General features: G+C 42.7%; 1 protein-coding gene across 1 annotated transcript; it reads right to left on the reverse strand.

Annotated features, from left to right (window-relative positions):
* Positions 1–286: 286 nt before the first annotated feature.
* LOC139372521 (actin-related protein 3-like) lies at positions 287–13100 on the reverse strand. Its single transcript, XM_071112252.1, has 12 exons — positions 12907–13100; positions 12251–12306; positions 7100–7224; positions 6554–6664; positions 6373–6468; positions 5919–6026; positions 5486–5629; positions 5078–5251; positions 2970–3062; positions 2594–2719; positions 2340–2423; positions 287–735 (listed from the first exon to the last, which is right to left on the reverse strand). The coding sequence occupies exons 1-12, from the start codon at positions 12948–12950 to the stop codon at positions 640–642; spliced, it is 1257 nt and encodes a 418-aa protein (XP_070968353.1). The 5' UTR covers positions 12951–13100; the 3' UTR covers positions 287–639.
* Between the last annotated feature and the right edge of the window lie 1149 nt (positions 13101–14249).

Here is a 14249-nt window from a genome sequence, read left to right on the forward strand (position 1 = left end):
TCATAACATTCTGGAGTATATGCAAATTTCCATCATACAAACTGAGGCAGCAGACTTTGTGAAAATGAATATTGTGTCATTCTCAAAACTTTTGGCCACGACTGTGTGTGTGGATATATATATATATATATATATATATATATAAAAATACTCAATAATATGAAATATCAACAAGATCTACCCTTGAACACTGAATATCTGAAAAAAAGAGCTATTGACTAAATATAATCCAACTGTACTTAATTGCTGTACGTGTGGATACCATAATAATAACATACGTCGGGCACATACTTAACCATACATAAGTTGCCTTTATTATCTTGCACATTATTTTGTGTCCACACAATTGCTCTGAAAATGCTTTAAGACACCATTTCCTTCTCTTTTACATAGATATTCACCCCCCGTTTGTCAGCCTGATAGTTGGTCTGCAGTTGATAAATGAGTCATTCTCCATAGGAATAGAATCTAGTCATTCCATTTCTGTCATTCTCTTCCTGTATTTTGTCTTTAACCGTAGCCCTGGAAATAGGCTGGATTAAGTAGCGACCGTAGTGCAGTAATGCCACTCTGCCTCTGTCTGTCAACTCCATTGTGCTCCAAAATGCAAGCTCCAGTGATAACTGAGGGAAGTCCTTTTTAAGACATGACCCCGAAGACAGGGTTATGGCGGCAGATGCTCGGTCCGATTTCCTCATAGTCTTTTTTGGTGTGGCACACTTGGTAAAACTCCGGCTGAGGAAAGAGTAGATATGACCGTTATTATTTGTTGGTGTACACTTTCTTTCAAGTTTCCTATTTTATATTCTAGCCAAGGCTAACAAAGCCTCCACGTGTCTGTCTTTAGCTTTTACATCAGTAGAATATATATATATATATATATATATATATATATATATATATATATATATACATGCATACACACACACAGCTCAAAAAAATAAAGGGAACACTAAAATAACACATCCTAGATCTGAATGAATTAAATATTCTTATTAAATACTTTTTTCTTTACATAGTTGAATGTGCTGACAACAAAATCACACAAAAATGATCAATGGAAATCAAATGTATCAACCCATGGAGGTCTGGATTTGGAGTCACACTCAAAATTAAAAGTGGAAAACCACACTACAGACTGATCCAACTTTGATGTAATGTCCTTAAACAAGTCAAAATTAGGCTTAGTAGTGTGTGTGGCCGCCACGTGCCTGTATGACCTCCCTACAACGCCTGGGCATGCTCCTGATGAGGTGGCGGATGGTCTCCTGAGGGATCTCCTCTCAGACCTGGACTAAAGCATCCACCAACTCCTGGAAGTCTGTGGTGCAATGTGGCGTTGGTAGATGGAGCGAGACATGATGTCCCAGATGTGCTCAATTGGATTCAGGTCTGGGGAACGGGCGGGCCAGTCCATAGCATCAATGCCTTCCTCTTGCATGAACTGCTGACACACTCCAGCCACATGAGGTCTAGCATTGTCTTGCATTAGGAGAAACCCAGGGCCAACCGCACCAGCATATGGTTTCACAAGGGATCTGAGGATCTCATCTCGGTACCTAATGGCAGTCAGGCTACCTCTGGCGAGCACATGGAGGGCTGTGCGGCCCCCCAAAGAAATGCCACCCCACACCATGACTGACCCACCGCCAAACCGGTCATGCTGGAGGATGTTGCAGGCAGCAGAACGTTCTCCACGGCATCTCCAGACTCTGTCACATGTGCTCAGTGTGAACCTGCTTTCATCTGTGAAGAGCACAGGGCGCCAGTGGCGAATTTGCCAAACTTGGTGTTCTCTGGCAAATGCCAAACGTCCTGCACGGTGTTGGGCTGTAAGCACAACCCCCACCTGTGGACGTTGGGCCCTCTACCACCCTCACGGAGTCGGTTTCTGACCATTTGAGCAGACACATGCACACGGCCTCCTCCACATCTCCTGGTGTACTGGCCTGTCTCCTGGTAGCGCCTCCATGCTCCGGACACTACGCTGACAGACACAGCAAACCTTCTTGCCACAGCTCGCATTGATGTGCCATCCTGGATGAGCTGCACTACCTGAGCCACATGTGTGGGTTGTAGACTCCGTCTCATGCTACCACTAGAGTGAAAGCACCGGCAGCATTCAAAAGTGACCAAAACATCAGCCAGGAAGCATAGGAACTGAGAAGTGGTCTGTGGTCACCACCTGCAGAACCACTCCTTTATTGGGGGTGTCTTGCTAATTGCCTATAATTTCCACCTGTTGTCTATTCCATTTGCACAACAGCATGTGACATTTACTCCCTCTCCCCCTCTCTCTCCCCCTCTCTCTCCTCATGTTACTAAGTTTTAGAACTCACAGTTGATGCCAACATAGACCCGCCGAACCAAACCGCATATCTCTGCATGTGGTGAGTGATGACTTGCACGTCGACGGGTTTGGGCTGGCAAGAAAACATGAAACATATCATTATTGAGCCAATAACATGATTATGCTGGAAATGCAAAAATATGACATCATTTTGAACATTTTAGGAGCCACAACACCCATAAAGCTGTAGCATCCGTATAGAGTACATCAGCTGACTAGGTCAAATGTCAAATCGGTTCTCACCTTCAGCTTGCCACCGCTCAGTTCCTCGCTGAGTTTCAGTCTGCCGTCCACTGTCCTTTTCAGGTCCCTCTGCAGACGTCGGCCAAAGTCTCTGAACATAGTGGAGCCTCCAGAGAGCACGATGTTCTGCATAGCAACAGACAAGGTAAATAGACACTTGGAACATCGACATACTCCTGAATAGATCACTTAGAAAATGAAACATGTCATCCTCCTACTTAATCTCATAACTTCTGGATGGAGACAAGTCTCAGTATCTGGCATAAGTATATCGTTTCAGTAAATCACGAGGACTGCTTTTCTATTGTCAAACGCAATGTTCTTGTTGCCTGTCATGTGAAAAAAATAAAACAAAACTTGAACTCCCCAGGCGTACCTTATAGAGGGGACGTCTGACGTCGATAGGGCAGTTCTGAATGACTTCATCAACAACCTCGGAGATGGGTTGGGTGAAGTCAGGGTTGGCAAACTGGGGGAGGAGGAAAGTACAACACATACAGTACAACCAATGTTATTATGATACAATTGGAGCCGAGTGATTAACAGAAATGTCAGTTAAATTATTTGAATTCCAATTCTTTCCGTTTTTTTCCCTGTGAGCTCAATGCCGCACGTCTCACAGTTTCTCTAGAGATAAATCAGATCCAGCCTGAACTGTGCAATGTAGTTGTAGTTTCCAACAGGCCAATATTCTATATAGTTTAGCGCATTAAAACGTGGTAATTAGCTACAATGACCATAATCCATTGTGCATCTACTTGTCCAGTCTTTATTTTAAGCCTGCTACTGAACAGAGAAGAAAGAGTGGTCGTGAGGTGACAGAGAGCAGCTGTTACTTTGCGAGGTACATCATATGACACCTGCCCGTCGAACATCGCATTCCAAAATCATAGGCATTAATATGGAATTGGTCCCCTCTTTGCTGCTATAACAGTCTCTACTCTTCAAGGCTTTCCACTAGATGTTGGAACATTGCTGCAGGGTCTTGCTTCCATTCAGCCACGAGCGTTCGTGAGGTTGGGCACTAATGTTGGGTGATTAGGCCTGGCTCGTAGTCACCGTTTCAATTCATCCCAAAGGTGTTCGATGGGGTTGAGGTCACGGCTCTGTGCAGGCCAGTCAAGTTCTTCCACACTGATCTCAAAAAAACATTTCTGTATGCACATCGCTTTGTGCACGGGGCTATTGTCGTGCTGAAACAGGAAAGGGCCTTCCCCAAACTGTTGCCACAAAGTTGGAAGCACAGAATTGTCTAGAATGTCATTGTATGCTGTAGCGTTACGATTTCCCTTCACTGGACCTATGGGGCCTAGCCCGAACCATGAAAAACAGCCCCAGCCCTTTGCTTTTGGGCACATAGACCTCTCCTGGCATCCGCCAAACACAGATTTGTCTGTCGGACTGCCAGATAGTGAAGCCTGATTCATCACTACAGAGAACAAATTTACACTGCTCCAGAGTCCAAGGGCGGCGAGCTAGACACTACTCCAGCCGACGCTTGGCATTGCGCATGGTGATCTTAGGCTTGTGTGCGGCTGCTCAGCCATCAAAACCCATTTCATGAAGCTCCCGACACAGTTATTGTGCTGACGTTGCTTCCAGAGGCAGTTTGGAACTCGGTAGTGAGTGTTGCAACCAAGAACAGATTAATTTTACACGCTATGCGCTTCAGCACTTGGCGGTCCCGTTCTGTGAGCTTGTGTGGCCTACCACTTCACGGCTGTGCCATTGTTGCTCTTAGATGTTTCCACTTCTAAATAACAGCACTTACAGTTGACCGGCACAGCTCTAGCAGGGCAGAAATTTGACAAACTGACTAGTTGGAAAGGTGGCATCCTATGAGGGTGCCACGTTGAAAGTCCCTGAGCTCTGCAGTGAGGACATTCTACTGCCAATGTTTGTCTATGGAGATTGCATGGCGGTGTGCTCAATTTTATACACGTCAGCAAGGGGTGTGGCTGAAATAGCCAAATCCACTAATTTGAAGGGGTGTCCACATACACTATACAAAGGTATCTACCTGAATATACATGATCTAAGTGTTTTGACAGTTGGTTTTCAGCAGTCATAAAAGTATGCCTTATTTACTTTGAAAAACTACAAAATAGTGATTTTGTCAGACAGCATAGGCAGCAGCTCTATAGAGATGAGACGATGACTTAGAATGAAATAAAGTCATCAAATAAAACAAATGTAATATACACAACTGAAATATTTGATTAAAGTCAATAAATAAATGGTTATTAAGTGATAAGCAGTAATGGGCACTCACTACCATCACGAGACTTTTATTAATTATTTTATTCTGTGTTGCCCACATAATGAACAACGCATTTCATGTTTTCAAAATAATATTGAAACCGAAATCTGTGATTATGTTTTAATAATCGAACCAAAAAGCATTAAATCTCTCAGCACTAGATACAATAACTAGATACATAACACAAGCACAACAATATTTATTGAAAATCAAGGTGATCATACCTCTGGGTGGAAGAAGATCTCAGGGCCAAGGAAGCGCTCGTAGCCCACGTCGATGGTGAACTCCTTCTTGCTGATGGAGTTGATGCCCATGTACTGCTTGATCCACTTAGAGCCGTCCGTATCGTACTTGTTGAACTCTTTCACCAGGTCAGGGCAGACATAACTGAACCTTTCCTGGAACACAATATGAAATCATTATCAATTGTAAGTCATAACCGAGTGTACATAAGACACTGGATAGATGCCAAATAGTTAACAAGGAGTCATGATCTGTGACTGTACATCTCTGGTCAATGGTGCAGCACTACTGACCTCTGCTGTTTAACCTGAGAAATGCTCACAAATAATACAGGTAATAATTCCTTTGGTTTGTGAAGGGAACAAAAAAAGTTAGAAATGTGCTGGTACCTTGATGGCTTTGGCTGTTTCCAATGACTGCTCTGGTGGGATGCCCACCTCCCGCTCTCTCAGCAGCTGCTGGGTGAAGTAGGTGATGTCTCGACCAGCGATGGGGATGTGCTTTATACAGCTACCGATGACGTAGCCTTCTGCCTGGAAGAAAACAACACCGATTGACAACACAATCTATTATCACTCGTACAGTAATGTAACGTTACCATGTATGTGTTAGCAATAGTATATAGTTAGAATACATCCGAGTAGTGTTCAGTAGGGCACACTGTTCCAAACATTTACAGCAGATTAAGAAAATGCACTCTTGTTGGACAAGTTCAGGAAGTACCTCCACGTTCCACTTTGTTTCAAAACGTTTGCTACCTACTAAACATGACCCAGTTCTAGTAAAGACTGTATGGAATGATGATCGAACGAATGCACCCACCACTGGGATGACGTGGGTGACCCCGTCACCGCTGTCAATCACCGTCCCCGTCAGGGTCCTCTCGCCCAATTGTCTGGAGGTCCATGAGGCTGCCAGCGCCAGGACCGCCTGAGGAGGAAAACACAGACCGTGTCACTTTCCACTAATGACGACAACCCGTATTTCGCAAAGGAGTGCTAAATCTAGGATCAGTTTAGACTTTTAGATAACAAATCAATACAATTATATAGTCAGGGGAGTTCTGAACCTAGATCAGCACTCCTACTCCTTTTTTGAAAAGGGACCCAGAATTGAGATCCACCCAAGAGTTTGACGGACACCCTCATTTTCTCTGTGAAATGTGTTGAGAGTTGTGATAATGTACTCAAAATCAAGTTTGACTTGACCCTTGAACATGACGAGGTGCAGAGAGAGAGAGATTATATAGAACCAACCAAGAACAGAGAGGATTTACCTGTACAGCGATGTAAAGACCTGGAACGTTGAAGGACTCAAACATTATCTCTGCTGTGTACTCTCGGTTTTCAGGGGTATTCAGAGGAGGCTCTGTCTGTGGAAAAGAAAAGTACAAATCCCATAGGTTCCTGCTACTAAATAGCGTACTTTCCACACTAACGTGCATGTTATGAACGTACCAAGAGGAAGTAGTGGTCTTCGGGCTCTGCCCGCAGATACTTGAAGATGACCTGTTCCATGAACCTCTCCATGAGATCCCAGTCATCCACGATCCCATGACGAATGGGCCACTGTAACAAGGGGAACAACCACACCCAACATTTCTCCATTAGGCTACTCAGTTCTAACAGGCCTTCAGCATGACTTTACATTTCAACTTTAAAAAGGGGCAATAACAAAGCGAACTCCCCGACACTGTTGTTTCGAGGAAAAAGCTGACTAATTGGGCGGCAGAAATTTAACCGCTCTAAAATCCATAGATAAGAGATATGGTTGCAAAGACTGACCATCCAACATCGTAGTTTTCACCATGTTTTGTTTACAAACATTGGAGTAAAACAAGAGGATATTTTCGGTTCTGATGGGATATGCCAGTTGAACTAAGCCCATGAGTCATATTGAAGTTATTTTCTTCCAGAACTAATATCATTAAAGTCCAAAAACGTATGTAGCAACTGCAGACTTCCCCTTTAAGTAAACCTCCATCACTGGAAAATGCAATGTACCTTTGTTGCATAATTTGGTTTGTCTATTGCCTCGTCACCGATGTAAAAGTCCAGATCGTCCACCCCCTTCGTCATCCTGCGCTGGGCTTGGTCTCCAACCTTGGCCGACTCTTTGATGGCAATACCTGAAGTTTAGGAAGATTCAACTCCATCAATCCTTAGTACCAGCCTACATATGATTAGGACATTGTTGATGACTTGAGGGTGCTGATAGGCAACGTTACACAGGTGAACTGATTAAATCAAGCATAGGGAAAGCAAACTGCCTATGCTAAACATAAGCCACATTTTTATTAAAGAGATACTGAACGCACTGACTCTGCATGGGTTTTTCGGTTGCTCATTACGAAAAACAAGATTTCAGTCATGGGGGTGTGGTTCGATGTGGCGGTTACTGATGTTTGTCCCTCATGAGACACCGTAGGAATAAAGTCAGTATCACTTTCTCAAAATAGTCAGAATGAATTCAATTAAATTCAAATCAATTCAAAGGGCTTTCTTGGCATGGGAAACACGTTTACATTGCCAAAGCACGTGAAATGGATAAACAATTAAATTAACAGTGAACATTACACGCACAAAAGTTTGAAAGAAATACAGACATTTCAAATGTCATAATATGGCTATGTACAGTGTTATATCTATGTGCAAATAATTCAAGTACAGAAGGGAAAATAAATAAACAAATATGGGAGTGGTTTGGAATTCATAGTAACTCAAGAATTCTGTAATTTTTTTTAACGTTTTTGCCGAGGTGCTTTAAGTCACACGGTTTTACATCTAGCTAAGGTGTTTGGTGCAGTATTTCTCAAGTAAAACATTTTTGTGACGAGTTGTTTTTTGTAAACAAAGTGCGATCTTCTGTGCTGCTGGGCAAGTCTGTCTCGCTGTCTGTGTTCTGCTATACGACTAGATATGTATCCCGCGGTAATGGGCATGGTTGAAATCAAAACCAAAACCATGAGTAAGTGTTTTGGACGATACTGACTTTATGACCAAATTTAACCTACTTGTGCTTTTTAGACAATTTTATCACTGGAATAAATGTTTGACTAATATCAATGTCACATATGCCATTTTCAACCAGATCCGTTATTTTATGTTTTTAATTATTTTCACAACATTGAATAAATGAGGTAAGCTTTATCCAACAACTTTGAGTGCCAACCCATTACACCCCTGTTTTGTCTGAATTTACGTGTTTTACCCACCAGCTAAGCTTCTGGGAGAGCGCCATCACTCTCTTTTGATTTGAAAATACATTCGATACAGGACCTTCTAACCAGCAGGTTTTACATGGGTGGAGTTATGGCTTGCCTGGTGACATCACAAGACGGTAAATAAGTTACACCAATAACAAAAGAGAGTTCCAAACCGCTTTGCCAATAACTGCTATTTTTTTCCCATCCCCACTCAGACTCCTCCCAAACAGTCCTAGCAACATTACTGCTTGAGAATTATAATATTTTGCTTAAAAGCCATTTGTTTCTTTTTAACCATTTTAATGGAAAGCTATTGCAGTAAGGTACTTAAATTGTACCCAGAAATGATTTGATGTTGATATACAAAAACAGCTGCATTGGGCCTTTAACTAACTGCATAATGTAACTTCATTGACAAAGATTTACCAAGAGCACTTTGGTTTCCTGGGCCCACACGTACATTAAAATGTATGCACGCATGACTAAGTCAATTTTGATAAAAGTGTGCTAAAATGGCATACATTATATATTATTATAATGTCGGACGATGAACATTGCTCGTTCAACTACTTCCTTGTAGCCTCTAAATGTTTAGGCCTACTTGTCAGCCATCCATGCTTCTAAAAGTGCACATCATCAATCTACCGGCTACTTCAAGTCCACAGTCAGGTGGCCTTGGCAAGCTTGTCCGTTATTCTAGTCAGCAGGGGCACAAGGGGACTTCTGCTATGGAGCCATATCACTGAATATAGGCTGGACTAGCTTCCTTTCAAGCTGTGTCTGGACAGCTTTCAAGTACTGAAAACAAGTGAATAGGCTAAGATGATTGAAAATAGCCAAAAATGGTTTGGATTGGTCACCGAGTAACTAGTTTACGGTCCTCTAACAAGCTAGCATTGCCATTTAGCGTCCACTGGATGACTCAATGCTAGAGGAAGGCGGCCAACTTCAAACTTTGTGGTTTTACATTTGTTGAATTAGGCGTGCTCGCCTACTTCCTTTGAGCACTCCAATCAGATAAGAAAAACAGGAAGGACCGATACCAAAATGCTTTCAGCAGATTCATTTAACTAATGGCCACACAGTATGTCCGCCTTATGAGTTAGCCAAATAATGGACTAAAGGAGCCTAAAGTTAATCCTAATAGACCAAGGATTTTCTATTTTAAGGGTAAATTGGCTCTGAAAGCCAAAAGAGACAAATACTCCATCTTGAATCGAATCTCAATTGCGGTATGGTTCTAAAAACATAAATCACCCTACTCTCATATAATTTCACAAATGTAAGATGCACACTCACTGTATTAACACAGTTGCAGCAGACAGACATTTTCAGTGAAAACAGATTTGAGGCATCCATCTTCCATTTAGAACAGAATAACACTGTCCATCCAGGATGGACATTTTTCTTTGGCATCACCTTCCATTAAAATAATCACATACACATACAGTCGAAGTCGGAAGTTTACATACACGTAGGTTGGAGACATTGAAACTAGTTTTTCGACCACTCCACAAATTTCTTGTTAACAAACTATAGTCTTGGCAAGTCGGTTAGGACATCTACTTTGTGCATGACACAAGTCATTCTTCCACCAATTGTTAACAGACAGATTATTTCACTGTATCACAATTCCAGCGGTTTAGAAGTTTACATACACTAAGTTGCCTGTGCCGTTAAACAGCTTGGAAAATTCCAGAAAATTATGTCATGGCTTTAGAAGCTTCTGATAGGCTAATTGACATCATTTGAGTCAATTGGAGGTGTACCTGTGGATGTATTTCAAGGCCTACCTTCAAACTCAGTGCCTCTTTGCTTGACATCATGGGAAAATCAGTCAAGACCTCAGATATAAAATTGTAGACCTCCACAAGTCTGGTTCATCCTTGAGAGCAATTTCCAAATGCCTGAAGGTACCACGTTCATCTGTACAAACAATAGTACGCAAGTATAACCACCATGCGACCACGCAGCCATCATACTGCCCAGGAAGGAGACGCATTCTGTCTCCTGGAGATGAACGTACTTTGGTGCGAAAAGTGCAAATCAATCCCAGAACAGCAACGGACCTTGTGAAGATGCTGGAGGAAACAGGTACAAAAGTGCATATATGCACAGTAAAACGAGTCCTATATCAACATAACCCGAAAGGCCGCTTAGCAAGGAAGAAGCCACTGCTCCAAAACCGCCATAGAAAAAGCCAGACTACGGTTTGCAACTGCACATGGGGACAAAGATCACACTTTTTTGAGAAATGTCTTCTGGTCTGATGAAACAATAACAGAACTGTTTGGCCATAATGACCATTGTTATGTTTGGAGGAAAAAGGGGGAGGCTTGCAAGCCGAAGAAGACCATCCCAACCATGAAGCACAGGGGTGGCAACATCATGTTGTGGGGGTGCTTTGCTGCAGGAGGGACTGGTGCACTTCACAAAATAGATGGCATCATGAGGGAGGAAAACGATTTAGGATATATTGAATAAACATATCACAACATCAGTCAGGAAGTTAAAGCTTGGTCGCAAATAGGTCTTCCAAATGGACGATGACCCCATGCATACTTCCAAGTTGTGGCAAAATGGCTTAAGGACAACAAAGTCAAGGTATTGGAGTGGCCATCACAAAGCCCTGACCTCAATCCTATAGAACATTTGTGGGCAGAACTGAAAAAGCGTGTGCGAGCAAGGAGGCCTACAAACCTGACTCAGTTACACCAGCTCTGTCAGGAGGAATAGGCCAAAATTCACCCAACTTATTGTGGGAAGCTTGTGGAAGGCTACACGAAACGTTTGCCCCAAGTTAAACAATTTAAAGGCAATGCTACCAAATACTAATTGAGTGCATGTAAACTTCTGACCCACTGAGAATGTAATGAAAGAAATAAAAGCTGAAATAATTCACTATTATTCTGACATTTCATATTCTTAAAATAAAGTGGTGATCCTAACTGACCTAAGACAGTTACTTTTTACTAGGATTAAATGTCAGGAATTGTGAAAAACTGATTTTAAATGTATTTGCCTAAGGTGAATGTAAACTTCCGACTTAAACTGTACATTCTCAAATCATACACATTTAAACGAGTCAGTCCATGTTGCATACACTAACAGAGGACATGAATAGATTCACAAACTACCACTTTCTCAACTGCACTAGATAGATAAGTACATAAACCGATACAATTTACTTTGCAATTAGTAGTCCAACAGCACAAGGAACAAATTAATGTTTGAACACGTTCTTCTTGGCCATGGGCATTCTGAAGTGCCGGACAGAGGGAAGCCTCTCGAACTGAGGGTGTAGGGGGTGGGAGGGGGTCGCCAACAAAAGCCAGTGCCTTCTTTTTGGTTGCCTTATAGAACAGAATGCTCAAATGTGCCTGTGGTCGACCAATTGCTGGCTGTGTTGACTATTCTGGTTAGTTTGCTTTTTCTCCTCACTCTCAGATTCCCATACCAGACTGTCATATTGAACGTAAGGATGCAGGTGTTTGGAGACGCAGATAGCTATTTAGCACTTATTGTGCCCGTTTTCCATAAACAAGCGCCTTAACACGAACATATCGCCGTGTGGAAACGCTAACCCCATTTTTATGATTTCTCGCTGATATGAAAGATAAGGTCCTTATGCTTCCAAAATCATACTGCAAGCGATGCGTGTTAATGTTCAGACCGAGCGTCGTGGCTCTTAAAACTCCTCAGTACAGTCCAATGACTCACGTGTAATGGAAAGGAACTGATTCTCATGATCAAGGCCTACATATGAATAAACATGGTACATTATCCTTAGAAGAGGGGTGGTTTTTGCCCTAACCCTACACAGGTGATTCAAATTATCAAAGCTTGATGATTAGTTGATTATTTGAATCAGCTGTTTAGTGCTCGGGCAAAAAAACAAAATGTGCACAGAGTTTGGGGAACCGCTGCTGTATGATACAGAAATACTTACATGAAGGAACAATAAACTGTGGCTCTGTGTTTCCAGCATATCCAATCTTTGTGTACCTACAACAAAAGCATTGCATGAGAAAGTTCAGTGGGTTATATAGATCCTAATGATGCATGATCTAAAGCAGTGGTTCACAACCTGGTGGTACTTAGCCATCCACAGGGGGTATATATAGATGTATGGTCGTGAGACCATAGGCCTACTGGTAAAATGCACATAGGGGTACTCAGTCCGAGCAGTGAAATTTCAGTTGGTGGTACAGTAACCGAAAAAGGTTGGAAACCACTCATCTAAAAGGTGGCATGACTGTCTGTGGACTAGGCCAGTTATACGCTTCCATAAATTGAAACAGTCACGTAGACTCTGGTAAAAGATTAAAAGCAATGCATACTAAAGTTACTAATGTAACGTCTAACGAGTGGGGAACCCTGGTTGAAATGAGCTACTAGCAAACTATCTTGTAATGCCTAAAATGGTTAACTAGCGATCTTGCTGGCTGAATTAAACGAAATTAAGCAAATTAAGGTTGTTGCTGACTAGCTAGTTATCTTGATTGGTTTACTTTGCACGCCCAACATTTCTGCCCTGTCTGGGTGCATCTAGCAAAAGCCAATGAATCAGTTAGTTAGCTATTAGCATTAACACATGCTACTTACCCTGTACCACAGTCAACTACACAAGCCGGTAGACGTCCAGCCATGTTTTCTTAAATATCTACTGCAGAGTGCAATCGTGAATTGCTGCTTTATTCCAATGGGTCTTATAAAAAGGAAATTCGTTTGTTTTGGGTAGAGGGATAACCATTTATTTAGCTAGCTAGTTTAGAGGCGGAACCCTGAACCCGCAGAGTGAAGTTACCTCCGCAATCACCTGACGCGGAAGTTGAAAGCGGTTGACGCGACGCTGATCATAACGTTTGTTAAAGCATTTCTCATATCGCACCTTATCAGAAGGGTAAGCGAATGTACACTTTCTAATTGGAATGTAAACATATTAAACAATTATTCTCTATAATGTACCGATAGTTTGTATAGTAGCAGCAGAATAACTGTGTTCAGTCAATTCACGGACAGGATTCTGTGACGACTGATATGAGGGCAGTAGACTATCTGAATATAATATCTTCTTTGAACATTGCATGACGCTATAGACATCAATGACATTAAAATGCATTGTATCAATGCGTTAGATTGACCTTTTGGGTGAACATGAAAACCAAGCTCTCTTCTCTCTATCCTAGAAGTAAACTGCATTAGTGATCAGTTTCACCCAAGACCATCTCAAAAGTTTCCATCATTTTCAGAGACCGAGTTAAAATCAGTTTCAAGTTGGATATTTGACAATAGCTTTCAAACCACTTGAGCCACAGACTCCAAATAAGTGTCATGATGTTTGAAACATTGTGACTGTTACATGTTGGTATGTTCCTTTGAATTTTATCAAGTTGACATTCAGTGATCCGTGCCCAGTGGGAACCTAGGCTTCTTCTGTCCGTTTTATGGTTCCGCAGCAAAACAATGGGCGTGGATGGTACTACCCACATCAGATATAGGCCTCCCTCCCCAGACAACCTGGAGATACCTCTTCCCACTTCATAGGGCATGAGCCAGATCCATGCAATGCCAATGGGTTTAGTCTCTGCCTCAAGTCTAGTGAGCGTAGAGGAGACCTCCGCACCTACAATGTGTGGGTCGGCAAGCTGGGGAGATCTACGAGAAGGGCCCGGCGCGCGTCCAGAGTTGCCGGACCCAACCCCCAACCATTCCGCCTTCAGCCCGCTGACAGACAGCACCCCGATGAACCCCCGCATGCAGCCTCCTGCGAGACCACGCACGAGAGACTACGAGATGGGCCACACAATGACCTTCCAATGGTGGCGAGAGGAGGGCGGCGGAGCGACTGCTCCCCCAACCGCGGCTCGAGCCCTGCTTCGCACCCCAGCCAGACCGACCCAGCCCTTAGAGCCAATCCTTATCCCAAAGTTACAGATCTTTTTTTC

Source organism: Oncorhynchus clarkii, chromosome 18 (genome assembly GCF_045791955.1).
Source record: "Oncorhynchus clarkii lewisi isolate Uvic-CL-2024 chromosome 18, UVic_Ocla_1.0, whole genome shotgun sequence".
NCBI lineage: Eukaryota > Metazoa > Chordata > Actinopteri > Salmoniformes > Salmonidae > Oncorhynchus > Oncorhynchus clarkii.

Coding starts and splice junctions, on each gene's coding strand:
- LOC139372521 (XM_071112252.1), bottom strand. CDS start 12,950: ATGGCTGGACGTCTACCGGCTTGTGTAGTTGACTGTGGTACAGG. Junction 6,027..6,372: donor GTCTTTACATCGCTGTACAG/GTAAATCCTCTC, acceptor TTTCCTCCTCAG/GCGGTCCTGGCGCTGGCAGC. Junction 2,720..2,969: donor TCAGACGTCCCCTCTATAAG/GTACGCCTGGGG, acceptor GTTGCTATGCAG/AACATCGTGCTCTCTGGAGG.